Source organism: Orcinus orca, chromosome 16 (genome assembly GCF_937001465.1).
Source record: "Orcinus orca chromosome 16, mOrcOrc1.1, whole genome shotgun sequence".
Taxonomy (NCBI): Eukaryota; Metazoa; Chordata; class Mammalia; order Artiodactyla; family Delphinidae; genus Orcinus; species Orcinus orca.
The window spans coordinates 30,904,975-30,930,898 of NC_064574.1; the positions used below are offsets into that span (position 1 = coordinate 30,904,975).

The following is a 25,924-nucleotide window of genomic DNA, read 5'->3' on the forward strand; positions in this document are numbered from 1 at the left end:
AACAGCACATCAGACACAAGTAAGGAGAGAGCTTTTGAGCTGGAAGATGACTCTGAAGAAACTACACAGGCTGCAGAACAGAGACAAGGAGATGGAAAATATGACAGATAATGAGAATATGGAGGATAGAATGAGAAAACTTAACATATATATTATCACAGTCCCAGAACAAATGAATGGAGGAGAGGCAATATTCAAAGAGCTGAGAATTTTCCAGAACTGATGGAAGACATGATTATACAGATTCTAGCAAAACATATTGTAAGCAGGAGTAAGGAAAGAAAGCAGAGGGAAGGCAGGGGTGAAAGAAAACTACAGTTGGGTTTATCATAGTGAAACTGTAGAACTCCAAAGACAAAGAGAATGTCTTAAAATTAGCCAGAACAAAAAAAGATCACTACAACGTGGAGAAATTGGAACCCTTGTGTACTGTTAGTGGGAATGAAAATGATGCAGCTGCTGTGGAAAACAGTATTTCTCTTCCTCAAAAAAATAAAAATATGGCTTCCCTGGTGGCACAGTGGTTGAGAGTCCACCTGCAGATGCAGGGGACACAGGTTTGTGCCCCAGTCCAGGAGGATCCCACATGCCGCGGAGCGGCTGGGCCCGTGAGCCGTGGCCACTCAGCCTGCGCGTCCGGAGCCTGTGCTCTGCAATGGGAAAGGCCACAACAGTGAGAGGCCCGTGTACCAAATAAAATAAAAATAAAAATAGAATTGTTTATTATATGATCTAGCAATTCTATTTCTGGGTATATATCCAAAAGAATTGAAAGCAGGGTCTTGAAGATATATTTGCACACCGTGTGCATAGCAGCTTTATTCACAGTAGCTAGAAGTTGGAACCAACCTATTGTCCATTGAGGTATGAATGGATAAACAGAATGTGGTATATATATACAATGGAATATTACTCAGCCTTAAAAAGGAAAGAAAGTCTGACCAATGCTACATAGATGAATATAGGTGAACCTTGAAGACATTATGCTAAGTGAAAGCCAGTCACAAAAAGACAAACACTGTATGATTTCACTTATATAAGGTACCTTGAGTAGTCAACTTCATAGAGACAGAAAATAGAATGGTAGTTGCCAGGGTCTTGGGAGAGGAAGGAATAGGGAGTTGCCGTTTAATGGGTATAGAGTTTCAGTTTTCCAAGATGAAGGAGTTTTGGAGATGGATGGTGGTGATGGTTGCACAACAATATAAATGTACTTAATACCACTGAACTGTATACCTAAAAATGGTTAAGATAGTAAATTTTGTTATGTGCATTTTACCACATTAAAAAATAACTGGGGAAAAAAAGACAGATCACCTACAAAGGAATGACAGAATGACAGCTGACTGACTTCTCAGGAGCTACAAGAGAGAAGAAGAATGTCTTCAAAGTATTGAAAGAGAAGAACTGCCAACCTAGGTTAGTGTACCCAGTAACTACCTTCCAAGAACAAGGATAAAATAAAGATATCCTCAGATTATGGGAAATACCGAGCACTTGCCACCAACAGGCGTGTATAAAAGAAATGTCTAAAGGATGTGCTAGAGAGGAGGGAAATTACCCCAGGAGGGTGGAATAAGAGGGAATAGTGAGTAAATCAGATGGTAAACATGTGCCTAAATCTAAGCAAACGTTGTCCTGATAAAATAGTGATAATTTGTGGGATTGAGAAGAATAGACAAGCCTGAGTGACACCCCGTGTCACACATACGGCACAGCCGGCTGCTCTTTAAAATGCTGTCTTGACTTTCCTGTCAGGACACCACACACCTTCTGGCTGTTCTGTGCTCTGTATTCTTCGTTCAACCCTCTTCATCTCCCAACATCTTTTAACAGTCGTAGCCATCTCAGGCTCAGTCTTTGCGCCTCTTTTCACATCTTTTACACCTACACCATTGGTGATTGTCTTAGTCTGTTCAGGCTGCTATAACAAGTATCAGAGACTGGGTGGCTTATAAGTAATGGAAATTAATTTCTCACAGTTCTGGAGGCTGGGAAACCCAAGATCAAGGTGCTGGCAGATTAGGTGTCTGGGGAAGGCTTGCTTTCTGGTTCATAGATAGTGACTTCTAGCTGTAATCTTTTTTTTTTTTTTTTGGCCACACCATGCAGCTTGCACCGTGGGATCTTAGTTCCCCGATCAGGGATTGAACCTGGGCCCTTGACAGTGAAAGTGCAGAGTCCTAACCACTGGACCACCAGGGAATTCCCTCTAGCTGTAATTTTACGTTGTAGGAGGGGTGAGGGAGCTCTCAGGGTCTCTTTTCTAAGGGCACTAATGCCATTCATGAGGGCTGTGCCCTCATGACCTAATCATCTCCCAAAGGCCCTACTTCCAAATATTATCACATTGGGTATTATAATTTAACATATGGGACTTCCCTGGTGGCTCAGTGGTTAAGAATCCACCTGCCAGTACAGGGGACACAGGTTTGATCCCTGGCCTGGGAAGGTCCCACATACTGCGGAGCAGCTAAGCCCATGCACCACAACTGTGGAGCCCACGTACTGCAACTACTGAAACCCGCCTGCTTTCGGGCCTGCGTGCCGCAACTACTGAGCCCACATGCTGCAACTACTGAAGCCCCTGCGCCTAGAGCCCATTCTCCACAACAAGAGAAGCCACCATAATGAGAAGCCCACGCACCACAATGAAGAGTAGCCCCGGTTCGTCGCAACTAGAGAAAGCCCACGCACAGCAACGAAGACCCAGCGCAGCCCCCCAAAAAAATTTAGCATATGAATTTTGGGAGTACACAAATATTCAGACCATAGCAGTGATCTTATCCATCATGTATTTAAACACCATGATATTTAAACCTCTCCACTCAAACCTCTCCTGTGAGTATCCAACTCATATATCAAATTGCTTGCTCAGTGTTCCCACTTGGATGTCTTAATAAGCATCTTAACAAATTTAACATGTTCAAAACTGAGTTCTAAATACTGTTCCCCACACCTGCTCCTCTGGCATAACTTCCCCAACTCATCATCCTAGTTGCTCAGGCCAAAATTGTCCTTGACTCGTCCTTGCTCTCATCCTCATTGGATAGCCAGTCCATCAGCAAATCTTTTTGACTTTATCTTCAAAAATATTTCCTGACCACTGTGCACCACCTCCACCACTGTTACCTATCACCTTGATCTAGGCCATTATCCTCTTCCACCTAGGTTTTTGCAGTTGCTTCATAACTGGTTTCCCCACTTCTGCCATTTCACTCATCTATTCATTTCCCTGTGCTGTAGTCACAGTGGTTCTGGAAATGATTTTCTTCAATTTGAAGAAATTGATGGCACAATTCTAAAGATGGCTCCCAAGATTCCTGTCTTATGGATATTCAATCAAACACTACTCCAGGTTCTGCTATGAAGAGATTTTGCAGAAGTAATTAAAGTCTGAGGGTAGTTGATATTAAGATATAAGGAGAGCTTTCTCTGGCTGGTGGCAGAAGAGGAAGCATGACAAGAACTTGAGCACCATTAGTGGTTTCAAGCTGGAGGGACCAGGTAGGGGGGAATATGAGTGGCCTCCAAGAGAAGAGTGGCCCCTGGCTGATCGCTAGCAAGGAAATGGGGACCTTAGACCTAGAGATGGAAGGAACTGGATTCTGCCAACTTTAATGAGTTTTGAAGCAGGTTCTTCCCCAGTGCCTCCTGGTAAAAGTGGAATGCATCTGATAACTTGACTTCCACCTTCTGAAGACAAGAGCTGAGACCCTTGAGACTTTTGTGAGATAGAGCTGAGAATTTTTCCAGAACTCATAGAAGACATGAATAGGACCTATATCCCTAAGCAGAGAGCCCTACAGAGCTCTTGCCTGGACTTCTGACCTACAAAATTGAGATAATAAATAGGTGCTGCTTTAAGCACCGAAGTTTGTGATTTGTTTCATAGCAATAGTAACTAATATAGGGGCATCTTTAAAAATCACATCTAGGGCTTCCCTGGTGGCGCAGTGGTTGAGAGTCCGCCTGCTGATGCAGGGGACACGGGTTCGTGCCCCGGTCCGGGAGGATCCCACATGCCGCGGAGCGGCTGGGCCTGTGAGCCACGGCTGCTGAGCCTGCGCGTCCGGAGCCTGTGCTCCGCAACAGGAGAGGCCACAGCAGTGAGAGGCCCGCATACCGCAAAGAAAAAAAAAATCACATCTAAAGGCTGGTGAAGATGTTTCTTCAGAAACACTGCTTTAGGTAATTCTTTGTTTTTTTCCACCAGACTGTTCCCAAGCCCATTGCCCTGGAGCCATGTTTTGGCAACAAAGCTGCTGTCCTCTCTGTGTTTGTGAGGCTCCCTCGAGGCCTCGGTGGAATCCCTCCTCCTGGGCAGTCGGGTGAGTAGATGAGGGTCATTGACAAATGAGGTTTATGTTTTAGATGTGTGAAGGCTCCTTCCCTTTTGTAGAGAACTTGGTTATAAAAGCGATATTGCATTCAGGCAGACCTCGGAGATATTGCAGGTTTGGTTCCAGAAAACGTCAATAAAGCAAATATCACAATAAAGCGAGTCACATGAATTTTTTGGTTTCCCAGTACATATAAGTTATGTCTACATTATACTGTAGCCTGTTATGGTGCAATAGCATTATGTCTAAAAAGACAAGGTACATCCTTAATTTAAAAATGCTTTATTGCTAAAAATGCTAACTATTATCTGACAATGCAGGGTTGCCATAAACCTTCAATTTGTTAAACAACAATGACAACACAGTATCTGTGAGGCACAGTAAAGTGGGGTATACCTGTAGGCCCTGCCTCCTGTCGTTGTGAGGATTTGGAGAGATGATCCCATTGCCACTGTATTCCTAACCTATCTTTCCTGAGGTCACCATTCCTTCCTGGGAAAAATCTGGATCTCCTCACTGCCCCAGCCTTCTCAGCCTGCCAGTGGTATTGATGCTTCTGGCCAAACCTTCTTTGCCACCAGTGTTTCCAGTCCCCCGCGTCTGTGTTGCTCCTTTACTATCTTTTTCCTTGCTCTGCCTCTAAATGTAGGCTTTCTCCCTCTTCACTCCATATGCTCTTCCTCAATCATCTTACTTACTCTCATGGCTTCCAGCTAGCTCCCTCAAGCTAGTGGCTCTCAAATTGGTATTTCTAACACTATTTCTTTTTCTGTATTTATGTATTTCTTTTTCTTTTTCACTCTAAGTATAAGGCACAAACAACAATTATAACATCCTAAAGGAAGTTTTTGAAAATTTATTCACAATTCTACCATCCAACACCCACCAATTTTCACCGTTCTGTTTCCTTTCCAGCCCTTATCAGCAATTTAGTTGCAATGATTGTATAACTAATTTTTATTCTTCTTTTTTCATGTAACTATCATAAACATTTTTACAACTTACTATATAGTGTTTTATCCATCTTTTACACTACTCCATGAAATACTTGAATCATAATTTAGATAAACATTCTTTTACTGTTGAACATGAAAGAAATATGGAATATAGTTTTGGAAGTATTTTGATTAATCATGGAGTACTTTGGAGGGATGCCTCAGACATGTTTTAGACAACTTTCAGTTGAGATGATTCTGCAGGCCTCCACTCGACTCAGCTTTCAGAAGGTCTGAGTCCGTGGTGTTCTTATGAGGGAGGACATTAGGCATGGCCAGGTCAGGATTTATTGTCTTCATTTCATAAGCGAATGGCTTGATTTGCCCTCATCTAGGGATTCCTGTGAGTTCAGCCCCTAACTTGGCCTTGTCCATGTTGAGGGCAGAATGACCCATTAACCTGACACTCTGGAGCAGTATCTCCTGCCCAGCTCAGCAGACATTGACTGGTGCTCCCTGAGGGCAAGGTACTGGCTGGGGCTGGGAGGGGAGCGGTGACAGGCTTGCAACACTGTGGCCTTTCCTGCGCCAGACTTTGCCTGATGTGCCCCAACCCCCTGGACTCCTGACGAAGACCTGCTCACTACTTGAGAGCTACCCCAAGGGTGGGGCCATCCCTGCCACCCCTTCTGTATCCCCCATTTCATTCATTCATTCATTCATTCATTTTTATTGAAGTATAGTTGATTTACAGTACTATATTAGGTTCAGGTGCACAACATAGTGATTCAATATTTTTAATAGATGGTACTGCCTTTAAAGTTATTACAGAATAATGGCTAATCTCCTTTCCAGTCTCTGCACCTTAAGGTTTCTCCTGCTAAACGCTGGGCTTTTTTCTTTTTCATTGTGAGCTTATTATTCCCAAAAATAATCACTGTCTTTCCCAGGTTAATATCTCTAATTCTTGTCCTCCTTGCCAAGTTTCACACCCAGTTATTCGATTGCCTACTTGAAATGTCCACTTGGATACCTCAAGGTCTTATCAAGCCTAAAATGTCCAAAATGGAGCTTGCCCTCCTTCTAACCAGTTGGTCCTTTGATCTCCATCTCAGTAAAGGAATTCATTATTCAGCCAGTTGCTCAAGCCAGAAACTCAAGAGTCATCCTAGGCAGTCCTCACCTCTCTATGTATAATTCACGGGCGAGTTCTGCTGGTCCTACATCTGGAGTCTCATTCTTCCACGTTGTTTCATTTACTCTACCACGTCTCTCATCTAACCTCAGCTGCCATCTCTCCCCTGTAGTCTGCTTCTTCTACCCTTGACCTCTAAAATCACAGCCCCAACCCCCTCCCACACCTCCATCCAGCCATTCGCCTGCAGTTAAAATCATTCTTTAAATAAATAAATAAATGATGATTATATTTCCCTGTGCTATACAATATATCCTTGTTGCTTATTTATTTTATACATAGTAATTTGTATCTCTTAATCCCATACCCCTGTCTTGCCCCTCCTGCCTTCCCTTTCACCACTGGTAACCAACACTTTGTTCTCTATATCTGTGAGTCTGTTTCATTATATACATTTGTTTGTTCTCTTTTTTCAGATTCCACGTATAAGTGATAACATGAAGTATTTATCTTTCTCTGTCTGACTTATTCACTAAGCGTAATAATCTCTAGGTTCATTCATATTGTTGCAAATGGCAGAATGTCATTATTTTTTATGTTTGAGTAGTATTCCAGTGTGTATGTGTGTGTGTGTGTGTGTGTGTGTGTGTAAAAAAAATCTTCATTATCCATTCATCTGTTAATGGACACTTAGGTTGCTTCTATATCTTGGCTATTATAAATGATGCTGTGAATGTTGCTATGAACATTGTGGGTGCATGTTATCTTTTTAAATCAGTATTTTTGTTTTCTTTGGAAGTATACTCAGGAGTGGAATATGGTAGTTCTACTTTTATTTTTTTGAGGAACCTTCATACTGTTTTCCACAGTGGCTTCACCAATTTACATTCCCACCAACAGTATACAAGGGTTCCCCTTTCTCCACATCCTCACTGACATTTGTTATTTGTGGTCTTTTTGATGATAGCCATTCTGACAGGTGTGAGATGATACCTCCTTGTAGTTTTGATTTGCATTTTCCTTATGATTAGTGATGTTCAGCAACTTTTCATGTGCCTGTTGGCCATCTGTATGGTGCCTGTATGTATTCTTTGGGAAAATGTCTATTCAGGTCTTCTATTTTTTAATAGGGTTGTTTGGTTTTTTGATATTCAATTTATGAGCTATTTATATATTATATATTAACCCCTTATTGGTCATATCATTTCCAAATATTTTCTCCCATTCAGTAGGTTGTCTTTTCATTTTGTCAGGGTTTCCTTTGCTGTGCAAAAACTTTTAAGTTTGGTTAGGTCACATTTGTTTATTTTTGCTTTTATTTCTTTTGCCTTAAGAGACAGATCCAAAAGAATATTTGCTATGATTTATGTCAAAGAGTGTTCTGCCTATGTTCTCTTCTGGGATTTTTATGGTTTCAGGTCTTAGGTTTAGGTCTTTATGTATATGGTGTGAGGAAATGTTCTAATCTCATTCTTTTGCATGTAGCTGTCCAGTTTTCCCAGAACCACTTATTGAAGAGACTTTTCTCCATTGTATATTCTTGCCTCCTTTGTCATAGATTAATTGACCATAAGTGCATAAGTTTATTTCATGTCTCTCTATTCTGTTCCACTGATCTGTGTGTCTGTATTTGTGGGAAAACCATGACGTTTTGATTACTGTAGTAGCTTTTTAGTATAGTCTGAAGTCACGGAGCGTGATATCTCCAGCTTCATTCTTTTTTCTCGAGATTGCTTTGGCGATTCAGGGTCTTTTGTGGTTCCATATAAATTTTAGTATTATTTGTTCTAGTTCTGTGGGAAATGTCATGGTTATTTTGATAGGGATTGCCTTAACTCTGTAGATTGCTTTGGGTAGTATGGACATTTTAACAATGTTCTTCCAATTCAAGAACACAGGATATCTTTCCATTTCTTTGTATCATTTTCAAATTCCTTCATAAATGTTTTGTAGTTAATCAGATTATAAGTCTTTCACCTCTTTTTAAATTTTTTTTTAATTTTTATTTATTTTTGGCTGTATTGGGTCTTTGTTGCTGCGCGCGGGCTTTCTCTAGTTGCAGCGAGCGGGAGCTACTCTTCATTACAATGCGTGGGCTTCTCATTGCGGTGTCTTCTCTTGTTGCAGAGCATGGGCTCTAGGCACACAGGCTTCAGTAGTTGTGGCGTGTGAGCTCAGTAGTTGTGGCTCACGGGCTCTAGAGTACAGGCTCAGTAGTTGTGGCGCATGGGCTTAGTTGCTCCACGGCATGTGGGATCTTCCCAGACCAGGGCTCGAATCTATGTCCCCTGCATTGGCAGGCAGATTCTTAACCACTGCACCACCAGGGAAGCCCCTTTTACCTCTTTGGTTAAGTTTATTCCTAGGTATTTTATTCTTTTTTTTTTTTTTTTTTTTGCGATACGCGGGCCTCTCACTGTTGTGGCCTCTCCCGTTGAGGAGCACAGGCTCCAGATGCGCAGGCTCAGCAGGCATGGCTCACGGGCCCAGCCTCTCCACGTCATGTGGGATCTTCCCAGACCGGGGCACGAACCCGTGTCCCCTGCATCAGCAAGCGGACTCTCAACCACTGCGCCACCAGGGAAGCCCATCTTTTTGATGTGATTTTAAACGGAATTATTTTCTTGCTTTCTCTTTCTGACAGTTCATTATTAGTGTATAGAAAAGCAACAGATTTCTGTGTATTAATCTTGTCTCCTGCAACTTTACTGAATTCATTTATTAGTTCTAATAGTTTTTTGGTGGAGACTTTAGGGTTTTCTATATATAGTATCATGGCATGTGCAAATAGTAACAGTTTGACTTCTTCCCTTCCAATTTGGATGCCTTTTCTTTCCTTTTCTCATCTGATTGCTGTGACTAGGATCTACCCCCCGTTTTAAATGGTGCCCTTCTCTGGACTCCCGAAGCACCTGGCTCTGTCTTTGCTATTACAGTGGTCACTGGTGTGGATTCCCCACTCCATGCCAGGTACTAAACCTGGCACTTAAAAGCTACCCCCCTCCCCCATTTTATAGGCTCAGTGAGGTGGAGTAAGAAGCTCCTCTAACATGGCTCCTGGGGGCCTCAGCAGGGCTCTGAGCCTGTCCGGCCTTTTCCCATGCATAGGAATCCAGTTCCCCCAGGACTGTGCCTTCCCTAATGAACATCAAGTTAATCAATTACCAATACAAAAAGGAGAATGGACCCACCAGTCCCCAAAGCAAAGGTGGTAGCGGAGGTGGTGGGGTGATAAGCCAGGTACCATTCTAAGACTTTACATCAGTTCACTCATTGACTTCTCACACAAGCCCTGTGCTGTTCCCCATTTACAGAAGAGGAAACTGAGGCACAGGGAAGTTAAAGAACCTTGCTTATTCCAAAGTCTGGCCCCAGAGTCTATCCTAACCCTTATCATGGTGTAGATATCAAAATAACTAGTGCTATCTGGGCAGTGTGGAATGAATCTGAATTTCATCATAAAGAGTGAAGCTTTTTCTTGGAGAAAAAGACAGGAGAAACTTAGTGCTTAAAGCATGTCTGCAATCTTATTTAGATGCTCCCACCACGAGGCAGGGCACTTTGCTTGGTAGATCTGCTGAAAAGTAAGGTACTCCTTTTGTGTAAAAATGGGGGAGGAGGAGAATATGTATTTGTATTTATACAAATAAACCCTGAAAGAATATATACAAACTAAAGAAGTTACTCTGATGGAAGTGGGGAGTATGGAGGGAGACACAGGTTAGAGGTAAGATTTTTCCCATGTATGTACTTTATTTATTTATTGCACCATGTGAATGTAAGAAGAAATTTTTAAAATTATTTTTTAATAAAAGCAAGCTGCCCCTTAACATGTGTTCCCTCTGTGGGTTCTCCCAAGGTCTCGCAGTGGCCAGCGCCCTGGTGGACATTTCTCAGCAGATGCCAATAGTATACAAAGAGAAGTCAGGAGCAGTGAGAAACCGGAAACAGCAGCCCCCTGCACAGCCTGGGACCTGCATCTGATGCTGGGGCCAGGACTCCCTGTGAGCAAGGAGTGGCGTGCCAGAGCCGTCTGCAAAGAGGGAGCAGGCAGGGAGACACTGTGCAGGGCAGAAGACTGGAAACTCTCGAAACATCCACCTCATCCGCATGTTCACAAGCTTTCTTTGACAGTTTCTCCCAACTGTGCTCCAGCATCTAACCTTTTACTTTCATATAGGAAATAATTGATTTAGTTACAGGTCCAGGGATGATCCAGTTGTTGACGGAGGAGGCCGGTGTAGAGCGAGTGAGAGAGCTAGGAATGACACTCAGGTTCACGTGTGGAAAACTGTTCTTGGGACTGTCTCAACAGTGCAAAAAACAAAGATGTAGTGTTTACAAGTAGACATTTGTCATCAGTCATTCTTGAACATGGTCTTTTAAAAACTAGTCAGATGAATTAACTTGTTTTCATCTGAAGCCTGCTATCTTTTTTAAAAGATGTGCTATTTATTCTTGCACAATTTAGGCAAATATCTCTCTTTCAGGGAGTAACTTTTTTTCTAGTTGAGAATTAATAATGGTCCATCTCTTTTGAATCATAAGATAGAAGAGGCTATTTTAAATGTCAAGGTCAGCAGTGTTACTTGGAATGCCAACTGATATAATGGGTAGTTTTCTGTAGCAACTTGATTAATTTAGTCTGAATCCATTTGAAGTTCTCTCTCTCTCTCCTCTTTCATTCCCTCCCTCTCTCTCCTTCACTTCCTCTTTATCTCTCTCTGTCTCTGTCTTTGTCTCTCTTTCTCACACTCATACACACACACACACACACACACACACACACACACACACACACACACACTAAGTGCCTAGACTTTAAATAGATCTAGCAATTGGAAAGTTAGTAAGCATAAGTTTTTACATAATTGCATTCCTACATTCTTATAAAACTTAAATAGCTATCATTGGCAATCTGCTCTTTTTCTAAAACCTAATTTGCCGCCAGAAAACAGTTTTCTCACCCCGAGAAACATTTAACGTAGCAGCAGGGATTGAGAGGAAAACAGAAATGACCTAACTGTCAAAGCTCCTGTTTTTGTTGTCAAAAAGGACACTAAATAAGGCATGTTCCCACGTGCCTCCTTGCCCCAGGTCACTCTAGGCCTGATGTTTGCTTCAGCCCTTCTGGGTGCTCCTGCCAAGGCATCACAGAGGGAGGGGCTCACTCATGTTACATGTCTCCCTTGAGCCGAAAAGAGCATGACAGCACTTGGGACCCCTTAATCAAAGGGCAACTCTTTGTTCCTGTAGTCTGCTTGAGCTGGTGGGTCATTCTTCATTCTCAGGCTCAGGTGGAGTGCCAGGAGAGGGTCGGTCTCCTGTTGTCGGGCAGAACCTGCCCAAAGCCTGGAGGAGAACCTGAAGCTGTTTGCCCTCTTTCTCCTCCTCCCTAGGAGGGGCTTAGGCCTCCCATGCTCCCTCCCAGACCCAACGGGTAGCTGTGGGGAGGGCAGTGAACGATAAGGATGAAAAGCACATGGGAAAAATGGACAAGGGGAGAAAACTATGCCAAATGAAAAGTGACCAAATTGAAGTAGTGACCAAATTGAAGTGGAGCAGGCCAGTCCCTGCTCTTCTCCCCAGGGCACTGCCTGGATGGTGTGTTGTCCCCGTCCATGGTGCTCTGTATTCTGGCATTATGCAGCAGCCTCCCAAGATCTCTCTTCTGCTTCAAAACCCAGTGTTCTATGGCATTACCCTGGGGGCGTAGACCTTTAGACAACAATGCTCAAGTTTGTGAATTCGGAGAAATCAATACTCAAAAGAGCAAAAACTGTGGCATTTCACCTTTATATGCAGTGCCTAGAGAGGGAGTATGACCTCTTCCCCAACATTAACCCCACTCCCATGAAGAATTGCCTGGAAAGATGTTTTCAAGGATGTTGAACCATAAAACACTGATGCACAAAACACCTCTACTTTGAGACTTGCCTCTCAAAATGCTGCTTTTTCACATTATTGTTAAAGAGCAGATGGTTCTAGAAAAGACCCCTCCTCTTACAAGCTCCCCATGTCCCTGCCCCAGATCACAGTACCCGCAGAGAGCCTGCTGGGGACTGGCCCTTCACCCCTGTGATTACCAAAAGGCCACTGGAGAGGACCCTCCCACAAGGGAAGTCCTTGTTTGTTCAAAGGACTGGTGTTTCCTTGGCAAAGAAGCCTCCTCCCCATGGTAGTCCCATGCCTTGAAATAATAAGCACCATGTCCCATAGCCACCTGGTTATTTTCTTTTTTCTAAAAGATAATGTTTATTTTTTAAAAGGAAGGAAAGAGCAAGTGAAGTTTAATTCTGCTCCAACAGTGGAGAAACAACTGAATCCACCTGCTTCTCCTTTGCAGCCAGTAGCAAACAGCTTCCTTCAGGCTTGGGCCAGAGGAAGGGGGTGGCAGGAGAAGGAGGCACTCAGCTTAGAGTCAGTTATCAAGAGGAAGTCATGTGGAACTTCAGAGCCTGTATATAAATTAAAATAGTTATGAAAACATCGATATTGCACTTGTACATAACTATACAGTAGTGTCTGAATGTTCAGACATTTGGAGTGTACATAAAACAGAAAAATATCTTAATGTATTTTTATTAAACATAATGATGTCTGAGTTTGACCTAATATGTTTTTGTGCCATATATTGGATATCCAGGTTCAGAGAAGTCCTCTCGTTATGCCCTGATACGATAACAAAGCCACGAAAGGCATCCCCATTGTGCCCAAGTGTTCAAATGCATCTGGGACTGACTGGATAGCTTCTAAAGTAGGAATCATCTGTCAGTGCACATATGAAAATGCGGGCAGTGTGTGAAGAGACTCGAAGGCAGCCGGGATGTCTCTGCCCCTGTCATTGGCTCTGGGAGTGCATTGTAACTCTCCTGTCAGCTTCTCGGAGCAGTGGGTGCCCAGGGAAGACCAATCTTGTCCTGAGAAATGCTCCTCTTAGTCTTTAGACTCCAAGACTATACCTGTAGATCTAGTCAGATTTTCCAAAAAGGGCTTTTCCGGGCTGCATTTTGTTGTGGTTTTGTCTAAGTTATTAATGACCATTTCCCAGGACCATAGTTTACTATACTGAAAACTGGGAGTGGGATTGGGCGTGGCTGCTTTGTTGATAAATAGCTCCTGTTTCCCCATGGAGAACCTCACCCTGGCCTCCTGTCCACCTCCTGCCCCCTTCCTACACTGTTTGGGGAGAGGTCTGTGCTTCCTTGTGAGGATCACCTCTAAGTGTGGGAGGAGGTGTGCAGAGAAGGCAACCACATACTCCCTGAGCTAACCTGGAAGAAAAGCAGCCCTGGACAGAGACTGTTAGCAAAAGGCCTGATGTGCAAGATTGGAGATGCACCGGGAAATCTGGGGCAAATGGAAAGACCAGAGCACTATCTGTAGAAAAATACATTTTATCTTTCAGTGCAAATCTTGCTCCTTCAATTTAATAGAGTATATTTAGAGATGGGATGGGAGTGATTCACTTCCTTGGGTGGTGGTATCCTTTTCATTAACACCTTTGATCCTTACATTTCGTTCATTCATCCATTCATTCAACAAATATTCACTACTTACTAACAACCTAAGCTAACACTAGAGCAGTGACTGAGATGGAAAAGCTGCTCTTCAGAATTACAACAGAATCCAGCTTCTCAAACCTGTCATCCCAGGAGAACTTTCCTCGTGGTTTCTGTGAGAATTGGCCACCTGAGGATAGACCCAGGAAGGCAGAGGGTCTGGCCTCAGGCCATGTACCGGCTCTCAGCCTGAAATGTTTACCAAATTTACCAAATGGCTCAAACCATAAAAATCACCGTGATGGTTTGTAAATAGCGAAGCTCACCAAGAGACATTTCCCCTGAGTTGTCCAAATTCATAAACACCCTCGCCTGCAGGGAGACGATTTGGGAGTGCAGAGGAAAACTGGCACCTTCTCTTTTAAAGGCAATAATGGAATCGACTTTCAATAACTGAATTTGTGCACAAAACATTCTAAACACTAGTGAAGCCTGTTTTGTTGAACTAATTTTGGCTCTGGAAATGTTTTATAGTTATTTACGGTTTTGTTTCGGGGGTTTTTGGTTTGGATTCAAGTTTAGTTTGTTAATATGTATAATTTAGCATCTATTGCACTCATGTAAATATGGAGTAAGTATTGTAAACTATTTCATTGCTGGGGATTGTGGATGTTATACATACATTTAGGACTGCAATTTTTTGGTATTTTTTGTATTGTAAAATAACAGCTAATTTAAGCCGGAACAAGAGAATTAAGGGAGGTCTGTGCATTTTAAACACAAATGTGAAGAACCTGTATATAAACAAAAGTAAATACTATAATACAAACTTCCTTCTGAAATAAAAGTAGATCTGATAAAAATGTGGGTTTTGTTCTAAGAGTTTGATTTTGTTTCAATTATTTTTACAATTTGGTCATTAGAACCTTAAGAAAAGGGGAAAAACATGTTTTAAAAAGTTTACCAGTTTTCAGACTGCCTCAGAGGAAGCACTTGGCAGTCCATGATTGAGGTGTAAACCAACAGGGTGGGCACCTCAGACACCTCTGCACAAAACTGAGCCCTGGGGTGTGGGAGGAGCCCTGAGCAGCTTGTGAGCAGACTCCCCAACATCCCCACTGTGGCCTACATTGCCCTCAACACACCAGTGCTGGGGACAGAGACTCATGTGTGGGACAGCTCTGCCCAGGCACCATCACGCCCATGCCAGTGCCTCGCCAGCTGCCCTTGGTCATTCAGCTACTCATACTCTCATGGGCTCCTGCTAAACCTCAGGTATGCTGATAGGTTTAGTCCTCCATGGCCACAGCGTTGTCCTTGGTCTTGAATTTTGATGAAGTTATATGTCCATTCACAGAGTCTTGTCTGTAGGCCTTCTGCGTGCCCAGCCCCACGTTATGCGGCTCCTGCCCTCAGAACAGGGTCAGAACAGTGCATTTCAGCACCCTGGTACAGAGTGCAAAAGGTCTAGAAGGATAAGATCGGCATAAAGTAAGTTGAGAAAGTCCAGAAGAAGCACAAGGAAGGGCTGTGGTTCATACAGGGGAGGGTGGGTGAGGCACCAGGTCCAGCCCAGGAGGCTGGAGGAGGCCTGCCTACCAGAGCTTGGGCCTCGGCCAGGGTGGGAAAGAACTGAACTAGAGGCCACTGCCAGGTTGGGTAGGACCTTGAAACTGTTCCGGGGAGGGTTGTGGGAGCCATCAAGTGTCTCTGGCTAGAAACCTGTGATTGAGTGATACTGGGGCAGTTTGCTACAGCATCAACAGCATCGCCCAGCCCCCTTGCAGTTAGGTTGGGGCCATAAACTGGGCTTTAGCCAAGAAATGTTGGAAGAAGTGATATATTCAAGTTCCAAACTTTGCACAAACACCATGCTCCCACATGGGACTCCCTGGAGGTCACGTGTTAAAGACACTGGAGATAATAAGGGTTCAAGTCACCACTTAAAGGCAAACCACCTGACCAGCAAGAGCTGTGTGCTGGCCTGTGCGTCTGAAAAGCAAACTTTACCGACCCACTGAGATTTGGCATTTTGGCAGCTTTTCTTACTCTTATTAATACACAAACTGGCACCTTGAAGTACAAGGCAACTATAACCAAAGCCTAAGGTATGTGGCGTTGGCTTAGTTAGTGGTGAGGCGGCAGCAATGAGAAAACAGACACAGCAGGCAGAACAGCTGGGGATCCCTGTCAGGTGGTGGCAAAACATCTGGTATGGCTATGGTGTGGATAGCTTGTTAAAGCAAACTACTTTTTTGCTGTGTTTACTGAGTTTTTTTGTTCAAGGGGAAGAAGCTGGAAGAAAAACAGAATGTGGTATATGTTGATTGTTACTTGGCAAGACAGAGTTGAGTTCCAGAAAAAAATTAGCCAGTTTACAAGCAGAAGTGAAGGGGCGGAGAATCCTGAAATCCAGAGTTGTGAAGTGTTGGAAAAGCCAAGTAGTCTTGCTTCCAGTCTCCAAACAGTAAGACATGCTTATGAGCAAAAAAAGGCCCAGGGAGACAGTGACTTGGCCTCCGAGTAAGAATCACATAGAGGGTGTGGTCTTCCTGCTTGAGCCTCATAACCTTAAGGCCATCATCTTGAGGGGGAGTCATGTGGATAAGCAGAGAAATAAAGCGAACCTGAGAACTGTGCCCAGGAAAGAACCAGGAATGCTGTCATTGACCCTGGGCCTGCCTGGTAAATAAATAAAAAGCGTAGGTTTCTGAGGGAATTATGTTGCCAAGAAAACCATTAGCTTGACCATAAAAAAATGAGAACAGCCAACCCTGTGACTATCGAGTCTTAATTAGAACCACCCACAGGCGGGAGATGGTTGTGAAAGCTGTGCAAGGCAGGCCCACCACCCAGTGCCACCTCAGATGTGGCCAGAGAGCAGATTTGGGCCTGGTCGGGAACCTCCCCCACCTCGAGGCAGGGCCCGGCAGGATTTCAAAGTCCCTGTAGGCCAGTGATTGCAGTGTGTCGGCCATCCTCCTCCTGCCCATCCGGCCGCTGTGTGTCGGCCAGGCACTGTTTGGAGTCCAGGGACTTAACAGTGAACAATGCGGACCAAATCCCTGTCCTGGTGCAGTCTACAATCTAGTAGGAGAGACAAAAATAAAGACAAGGCCAGGTAATAATTTCTGTGAATCAAGGATGGGGTAGGGGTTGGGGTAGACAGTGCTGGGGGGTGTGCTGGGGGGGCTGGGGAAGGCTCTTGTGGTAAGGTGACAGTGGGGTAGAGCTCACTGAAGGAGGGAGCTGGCACATGGACACCTGGGACAAGAGTACTCCAAGTAGAGGGAGCAGCAGGTACAGAGGCCCTGAAGAGGCAGCGTGCCTGCTGGGTGTGCGCAGCAGCAAGCCATGGGGGCTGTGGGGGCAAAATGGGTCCAAGAGCAGTGGTAGGAGTTGGGGCCAGCCAGGTCCTGCAGGAAAGTAGTTCTCAGCGGTACAGAGCTTCCCCTAGGGGACATCTTGGAAAGACGAGGGGCAATTTGATTATTGCATTCAGAGGGGCACCACTATGATTTAGTTGGTGGGCCTGAAAAATTCTGTCACCAACTGCAATGTCACTCCTAGTATCTGAGTCCCCAACCCCACACATCTCTGTGGGTTGCATCTGAACAGACATACACCTTGCAGCCCTGTATTACTAGCTGTGTGACATGCCTGGCAAGGATTCTCTTGCATCCTGTGTCCCCAACCTGAGGAAGGGACTAGACTAGATGATGCTGATGACTGTATGAAGCATGTTGCACAGGGAGCTGGGGAGCCACCCTGGCTGCTGGGGCCCGTTTCCATACGCTGTAGGTCTTTCCTCCTCATTTGTGTAATCCTAGTCCCTGGAGGGCTCAGGTTCTGAGGTTTTGTACATGTTTTATCTTCTTGTGCATATACTCATCTTGATTTTCCTCTGTATCTTCTGCCTTGGACTGGAGGCTCCTTCGGGTGTGGGGTGACATGTCCCCGGCAGGACAGCTTCCCAAGACATCCTTCAACCCAGGCCTTCCCAGGCCTGCAACCCAACAAGGCAGGGCCACATATCTGCCTCCTTTCACATGCAAGCCAAGCTTACTGGCAAGTTGCCATCCAGCTGGGGACCTCTCCTGAAGCCCTGCATAGCCCCTTCCCTCCTGCCTCTCTGGAAATTTCACCCACCAGTGTCCACAATTCCTGTAAAGATAAGCCAGTTCTGTGAGTTTGGCCGCACCTGACTCAGTTGGGGTGGGTGGAGAGAGGAGGGGGGCAGTGCTTCGTACCAACCTTGCACCTTAGACAACAGGCTCCAAGCCAGAGCCGGCATTCATGAACCATGAAGTTTCCACTCATAAATCCATGGATGCTTCCAGCACCTGCCCTTCTGCCTGTCCCATCCCTAGCCACCTGCCAGCTAGAGGCTCAGTGTTGACAACAGCTAACAGAGACCCAGCCACGGGGATGAGGCCAGGGCCAGAACTACAGTTTCCCAGAATGCATGTGAAAGAGTGATAGCAAGCAGGCTACCTGGCAGGACACAGAGGCCAATACTCAGATGTGAAGCAAGGCAGGACCCTTTCATGGTTGTGGGGGCCACTGGACTCAGCTTTGAGGTGTTTGGCCAGACTCTACACGTTACGAGTCAGGACCGTTTTACATGGAAGCGACAGAAACCAAACTCAGACCACCTTAGACAACTCCATTAGTTTCCCGAGGCTGCTGTGACAAATTACCCAACCTTGGTGGCTTTAAATGACAGAAATTTATTCTCACAGCTCTAAAGGCCAAAAGTCCAAAATCATGGTGTAAGCAGAGCTGCGCTCCCCCCAGAGCAGAAGCTCTAGGTGAGAATCCATTCCTGGCCTCTTCTAGCTTCGGTGGCTGCCCACATTCCTTGGCTTGTGACCACATCACTCCTGTCTCCGCCTGTGTCTTCACAGCACCCTCTCTTCTGTATGTCTATCTAATCTCCCCCTGCCTCTCTTTAACAAAGATGCACAAGACTGCATTTACAGCTCCCTCTGATAATCCAAGATAAGTGCCTCCTCTCAAGATCCTTAATTCAATCACATCTTTTGCCATAGAAGGTAATATTCACTCTTTTGCCTACAAATAAGGTAACATCCACAGGTTCCAGGGATTAGGGTAAGGACAAATCTTTGGAGCCACCATTCAGCCCATTACAGCAACAAAACCCTACAAAAGTCAACTGTCCCAGAGGTGGCAAGACGATGGCCTCTGCATGTCACAGGGCCTTGTCCCTTCTTTTGGCTTCTATCTCCAGAGTTGGCTAGGTCCATGCCCCAGACAGCCTCAAGCCTCCCACAGGAAATGTTCACTCTGGGAAAAAAAACCAGAAAGCCAGGCTGACACGGGGGCCCTGTGACCTTTCATTTTCCCCCTGCACCCAACAAGGAAGCCTATTTTCCTTGCACGTTGTCTGATGTTAGAGGCTCCATTTGATTAAACCCCATGCCTGAGCTGGAGAGAAGTACTGAAGGAAGACAGCCAGCTGCTATGGAACAACTTTGCTATTTTCCATTACGTTCCACTCACTTTTATCTTCCCAATCTTTTGAAAGGCATATGCCTATATTTCACTCTATCTGAGTAAAAAATGGAAGTAGTAGAGTTTAACACACTCTCACATAAAGCACATAACTTAGCATTGTGTGCTTGGGCTACCACACAGTGGTGGTAAACAGGGTAAGGCAATGCTTTCACTTGACCACACACCCCCGCCCCCCCCCCCACTCTGCTCCAGGTGTCCATTCCCACACAGGTGTAGGTGGCTGAGAACATTCCTCCTTTGTGAAGTGGGAACAGGTTAGACTCTGAGCTTCGCTCTGTCCAACACCCCTCCTTTTTCCACTGGAAAACTGTCCTTCCCATTCCATGTGATCTTGGTGGGCTGACATCACTCTCCAGGCCACAAATCCTTGGAAAGAGAAGCGCCTTTCTCTGCTGAAGAGTGCTAAAGGAGAGACTGTAGATATGGGGCTGCTGGTAGCATCCTTGCCTACCCTGTGGTGAGAGCCTATCTGGCCTCAGAGGGGAACACAGACCAGCAGGGGTAACATCATTTGAACCCCTGGAGACAGCTGTACCTGAAGCCCAAATTGCTCAGATGCCCAAGCCAGTTTGATCTGTTTGGTTCCAATCAGGAGAGTACTGGCTGAACCTGGAGGCTGGTTGACAGCTGCCCCGTGCAGTGTCTGTGGGTTTGGTATGAGTTGTTAACTACAGTCTCAGAGCCAGTGGCTCTTTTTCTGGTCAGGGCAGCCCCAGGCCTGGGCTTCGGTGTGGTCTGTACCTAACCCCTGTGGCTTAGGTCGGGTTCTCCAGAAGTGAAGCCCAAGACAGGGATTCTCAGACCATGATTTATTGGAGGGAGTGCCCTCAGGGGAACCTCTAAGTGAGGAAAGCAGGAGTGGGCAGGGGAAGGAGCTGAAGTAGGATGTGGTCTCAGCTGGGATCCAGCCTCGGCCTGATCCCAGAGGGAACTCTGAAGCATGACTGGCACACATAACTATCCCCCGAGGCACGCAGGCCAAGCCTCTGAACTCCTGCCTCAGTCAGTCACTGGCCACCTCTGGGAGCACTTCTTCTAGAAAAGGGGTCAGCTGTGAGCTGTGTTAGCAGCCAACATCCCCAGCAGCTTGTGGATGGGTTGCACTAGCCCAGAGAGTTCTGAGCAAGGCACCAAAAGCCTCCACTTCAACCTGTCTTGTGATCCTGTTACAGCAAAATTAAAAATGTTTTCCCTCTCCTGAGAACAAGGAAAATAAAGGGAACAGTGAAGAGGCTAGAGAAGAAACATAACCTGGCCTGAAAGAGTTAATCACTCCTAGTTTTATTTTAACTGTTACTAATCTGTAGTGTGTAACTAGATTTGTACTTCACAAAGCTAACCTATTTTTTTTTTTTTTGGCTGTGTTGGGTCTTCGTTGCTGTGAGCAGGGGTTGCTCTTCATTGCCATGTGCGGGCTTCGCACTGTGGTGGCTTCTCTTGTTGCGGAGCACGGGCTCTAGGCGCACGGGCTTCAGTAGTTGTGGCATACGAGGTCAGTAGTTGTGGCACACGGGCTCAGTAGCTGTGGCTCGCAGGCTCTAGAGTACAGACTCAGTAGTTGTGGCGCACAGGCTTAGTTGTTCCACAGCATGTGGGATCTTCCTGGACCAAGGCTCGAACCCGTGTCCCCTGCATTGGCAGGCAGATTCTTAGCCACTGCACCACCAGGAAAGTCCTAACCTATCACTCTTTAACACTATGTGAATTACATCCTGCACTCCCTTGTAGCAAATCACCCCTTGTAGCTGTCTGCATTTCAGAAAGGAGGTCGCAGGCTGATAACCCAGAGACTAATAGACCCAATTACTGGGTTGCCTGACGCCAGCAGTGGCTGTTTTGAAATAGTGCAAGAAGAAGAATGCAAGAACTTCAGTATTTTGATCCTTATCACTCACTTCAGGACTGTGAACTCCCCCTATAAGAATCCCTGTAATTCCCCAAGGAAGGTGGGGCACAGTTCTTGAGGCGCTAGCCTACTGTGTCTTCCTTTTGCCTGGCAAAGAAAAAAGCCTCTCTATTTCTTATCTTCCAAATCTCTGTCTCCATATTTCTATTCAGCATCGGTGCATAGGGAGACAAGGTTTGGCAACAGTCCCTGCCAAATCTCAACCAAGTTTGAGAAGGAGCAGTCCAGAGACACGTTAACTCATCAGGAGTCCCCAAGCTTTTGAGGAAGGCTTAGTACCTTGCCCCCATTGTTCTGCCCTCTCCGCCCAAAACTCCTCCACAGAACTGCAATTTAACACGATGCCCTTGGCATTCTCTGCGTCCACACTGGCCACAGTGTTTATAAAAAGCTTTATGATAAATTTCCCTCAGCTCAAGGAAAGAATTTGACGCTCCACGTGGACAGAAACATAAATTATGCAGAAATCAAAAAACAAAACCACCATCTTTCAAGTGTCTATCAGGGCGAGGCTCTGTGTGCACGGAGGTAGGGCTTCCCTAAGTGAGAACAGCAGGTGATCCCGGGGCTCCCAGGAACACCATAAGTGGAAGTGTGTCAATCAGGGCCTATGTTTGGCTGCAAATAACAGACACCTGGGGAGAAACTGGCTTAAACAAATTAGGGGTATAATTTTTCTCACATAATAAGGTCCAGAGGAAGGTAGACGGGCTGGTGAGCCACAATGTCATATGGTTCCACTTTCAAGATGGTGCCCATGCTCCCAGGCATTGCCTCCAAGTTTTGGGCAAAAAAAGGGGAGGGTTGAGGCCAGAGGCTAAAGGGCCCAGTCAGCAAGTCTACTCCTTTTTAAAGAGCTCTCCGGGAAGCCTTATCTGTGAATTTCACTCACTGGCCAGAAATGTGTCACATGAACACCCCCTAACTGCAAGGGAGGCTGGGACATGTACTGTGTTTATCTGATTACTAGCAGAGAATGAAAGAATAAACAAAAGCAACCAAAGTCCCTGCCACTAGGACCTGAGAGGTGATTCAGTTCAGCATCCACAGGTGAGAAGATGATGCCTGGAGAGGTTCTGAGGCCACCCAAGTTCTTGGAGGCCAGCAGAGGCACACCCTGTGGCTGACCTTGGTCTCCAGCCTCCCAGGACACAGATCACATGAAAGCAAGGCCAGTCTCAGTGCACATGGATTTATTGAGTTATGGATGCCATTCCTAGTGCCAGGTTGAACCACTGGGAAGATGGCCATATGACCAGTGCAATGTAGGGAACTGGATTCTCACTCTAGGTGGTGTCCCACAAGCAGCATATCGTGGACAGGAAACACTCTGACAACGTTAGTTATGGGGTGCAGGTGGCTATCATGATGGGTGGTGCCTAACTGGGAGGATGCCATGACGGCTGGAGTAGTAAAGGGAGTTTTGCCTACAAGTCTGTTCAGAGGGAGTTTTGCCTACAAGTCTGTTTAAGTCTACCCTTAAAGCATGATAAAAGTGTCCAGACCTGCAAAGGGCAGTAAGGCAAGAGCACTGGGGCCAGCTTAGGAGGTAAGCCAGTCCCTTTTCAGTGGGGCAGTAGGTCACCAATGAGGCCCAGTATCCCAGGCAGGGTGGGACAGTTGGCTGTTGTCCAAGGTCTGCTGTTCTCATCAGAGCAGGGGCTGGAGAACCAGAACAGGGAGCACGGAGAGCATGGAGCTCCCCTCCAGGGACGCATCTGCAGAGGACACCTTGGCAGATGAGAGCAGAGTATGAACTTGGGCAAAAGCCTGGCTCTGCTCTCTGCCACCCCCACTATCCCAGGCCATTCACGCCTCCATCTAGGCCCAACTGGCATGGAAGGGTGGAAAGAGGCAGTGCAGGAGCTGCCACCTCACCATCCCCTCCCTGAACCTACCTGTAGGAGGCTGTGCTCAGGGTCCTGGTGGGGGTCCAGCTGGTCGTGTAGGACTGAGGGCCACCCACCGTCAAAGGCCTGTATGGCTCTATCTATGGAGGGAGGGGTGCAGGATGGGCTTGGCTGAGAAACCCTAGCACAGGGCCCAGCTCCTGAAGGACAAACTGAGACCCTTGGCATCCTGCGTGGGCCCTCCCCAGATAGAAATGGGAAGATAGGACGTCCGCAAGGCTTTTGGAATGGAAGGTGCTGGGCGAGGAATAACAAAATAAAAACAATTGTGTTAAGAGTGCCTTACATACTGTAGTCTTCTATCCTCACAGGAGCCTGACAATTATCATCCCCATTTTACAGATGGACACAAAAAGGCTTAGAGGAATTTAACTCTCAGCTAAGTAAGTGGCAGAGTCAGCCTTCAAACCCAGGCCCTCTAACTCCCAAAGTGGTCAGCGAACCACCCAGCTACTCAGACCCGAAAGGCAAGATCTTTAATGGGGGGAGTTGGCTATGCGTGGCGGAAGCAGGAATCTCGCCTTGTTCCATTCCAGGGCCTCGGAAACTTGTTTTAACCGCCCCCACTTCCTGCCCGCAGGGGCACCAGCCTAGACTACCCTAGGATTCTACTTTGGTCTGTGACTTGGTCTCCGGAACCAGTTGGGCGCAGATTGCCCAAGGGGCAAGACGACAGCAGAGGGGGTAAGTGGGCCTACAAGGCTGCCTCTGGGGGCCTCAGTTTCCTCAGCGCCAGCTAGGCAGCTTGGGAGGGGGCAGAAAGCCCCGACTGGACTCCCTTCCCGCCCCGCCCGGGCCCCTCACCCAAGCAGCGGTTCCTTGTGAAGAGCCCCCGGAAGACTTCGCACTCCTCGCGCCGGTTTCCGCTAGCTCCGCAGTCGCACCAGGGTGCCACGCGCGCGCTAGCGTTGTCCACGTAGTTGGGGGTGACGGCGGTGCCTGCCGAGACCCCGAAAGCAGGATAATCGGCCCACCCGGATAGAGGCATTCCCAGGAGAGCCCCCGCCCCAGCAGGGATCTGGGCGGTGCATACCCACGAGGCCGGCGTAGGCGCGCAGGCAGCTGGGGATCTGGTCTCGAAGGCAGCCGTCCAGGTTGCTGGGGGCAGGCGCGCAGGAAGCCTGGAAGGCCAAGAGGCGGGGCCTGCGCGGGGCGGTCCGAAGGCGGTGAGTGGGAGGTAAGTGGGACCCGCCCCCCACCCGCCAGCCCCGCCCCCTCCCTCTACTCCACCTCCTCCAGCACCTGCAGACCCGGCTGTGCTCGCAGGCGTCTAAGGGCGCGAGGCAGGAGGGCGGGGCCGGTTCAGGACCCGAGAAGGCGCAGGAGGGCACGAAGGTCTGGCGCCGGCGCTCGGCACATGCGGGGCCGCCGCACGGGCAGAAGAGCAGCGCGTGGGTAAGCTCGGGCGGCCCGCGGGCGAAGAAGCGGCGCAGGGCGCGGCGGCAGCGGGCGCGGGGGCAGCTCCCCGGCGCGGCCCGACCCAGGCACTGCACCACGTATGCGGTGCGCAACCGCTGGCATCGCGCATCCGCGGTGCACGCGTCGGCCGCGTCCACGCATCGGTTCGGTGCGACAGCGCTCGGTGACCCTGGTGGAGCGGCGGGCAGGCTGTGGTTGTTGACGTTCCTTACACACACACACTTCACCTCCGCCTCCCAGTCAGGGCCTCCGAAGATGCGGGGTGCTCAAAACTCGAGGTGGGCAGAATGTGACCCGAATGCGTGAGCGACTGGTACTGACTGACCTTCCGTTGTGGAGCTGGGCAGTGGCGGGGTCAGGGATTTCCTGCAGCACGTCTGGGGTGGATGGGGCGCGTCGAGGCTGGGCCTGGCCTCCCAAAGAAGCTGAGGCCCACCCTCCGCAGGCACCACCCCTCGCCCATCCAAAGAGGGGTCCATGAGATTCCTCTCATTCTCCTGGGCCCCATCTGACACGGAAAACAGCAAGGCTTCTGGGACCTGACTCATGGAGACTTATCAGAAATGGTGCTGAGGACAGTGGCCGCTCCTCTTCTGCTCTGACATGCTAGGACGCCTGACCTTTCTTCCTTTCCTCTCCTTCCCCCTCCCCCTTGGAGACCCTTTGAGTGGCCTGTAGGTTTCAGGTTCTCCTTTCTTCTTGACATTCTCTTGTGCCTCCTCCTGCCCCCTGCCTCTGCGTCTTCCCCCTCCATCCTCTTCTGGTGCTCCCTCCTCACCGATCTAACTGTTGCTGCCCCATCTGGATGGACTCTGGTTTCCTCCTGGGCTCTCCACTCTCCACTAGCCAGATAAAAAGATTCCCCACTAGGGCTCTGGGCACTGGAGCAATTTAGGCCTGGCTGCCAGGGTGTGGATTCAAGAGAAGTCCCAGATGGCAGGCCACAGGGCTCTGTCCTTAGTCACAGGGCACTCCACTGGGGGCAGAGAGTGTGCCTGGCACAGCCCAGTCACACACCAGGGGTCTGTTGGGCAGAGGGTGAGCTTTATCCAGAAGTGCTATGGGCCACATCTAAATCCAGCCAAGCTAGGGTCTTTGGAGGTCAGAACTTGGCAGCCCCTTCCTAGGACCTCAGTCACAAAACGAGGCTACCCCCGCCCCTCGGTGCTCTCAGCCTCCAGGAACCTTGCTCAGGTGAGAAGCCTCTGGCACCAGAGTTTGAGGGAAGTTTCGCAA

General features: G+C 47.3%; 2 protein-coding genes across 2 annotated transcripts in view; one reads left to right on the forward strand and one right to left on the reverse strand.

Moving 5' to 3' along the window:
• Nucleotides 1-14,782, forward strand: part of ATRN (attractin) — a 175,848-nt gene extending 161,066 nt beyond the window's left edge. The window contains exons 28-29 of the mRNA XM_004285303.3: nucleotides 4,217-4,331; nucleotides 10,273-14,782. Coding sequence (XP_004285351.1) covers nucleotides 4,217-4,331; nucleotides 10,273-10,397 — 240 coding nt within the window. The 3' untranslated portion in view covers nucleotides 10,398-14,782. The remainder of the gene's footprint in view (nucleotides 1-4,216; nucleotides 4,332-10,272) is intronic.
• Nucleotides 14,783-21,288: 6,506 nt separating this feature from the next.
• Nucleotides 21,289-25,236, reverse strand: GFRA4 (GDNF family receptor alpha 4). Its single transcript, XM_049699200.1, has 6 exons — nucleotides 25,014-25,236; nucleotides 24,512-24,953; nucleotides 24,303-24,412; nucleotides 24,074-24,208; nucleotides 23,258-23,349; nucleotides 21,289-23,090 (listed from the first exon to the last, which is right to left on the reverse strand). The coding sequence occupies exons 1-6, from the start codon at nucleotides 25,234-25,236 to the stop codon at nucleotides 23,010-23,012; spliced, it is 1,083 nt and encodes a 360-aa protein (XP_049555157.1). The 3' UTR covers nucleotides 21,289-23,009.
• Nucleotides 25,237-25,924: the final 688 nt, after the last annotated feature.

What these genes read in the sequence shown, in the direction of transcription:
- GFRA4 (XM_049699200.1), bottom strand. Translation starts at nt 25,236, where the DNA reads ATGAGTCAGGTCCCAGAAGCCTTGCTGTTTTCCGTGTCAGATGGGGCC. An exon ending in CACAAGGAACCGCTGCTTGG is followed by an intron (nt 23,350 to 24,073) that starts GTGAGGGGCCCG and finishes CTCCCTCCATAG; the next exon opens with ATAGAGCCATACAGGCCTTT. An exon ending in CTGAGCACAGCCTCCTACAG is followed by an intron (nt 23,091 to 23,257) that starts GTAGGTTCAGGG and finishes TCATCTGCCAAG; the next exon opens with GTGTCCTCTGCAGATGCGTC.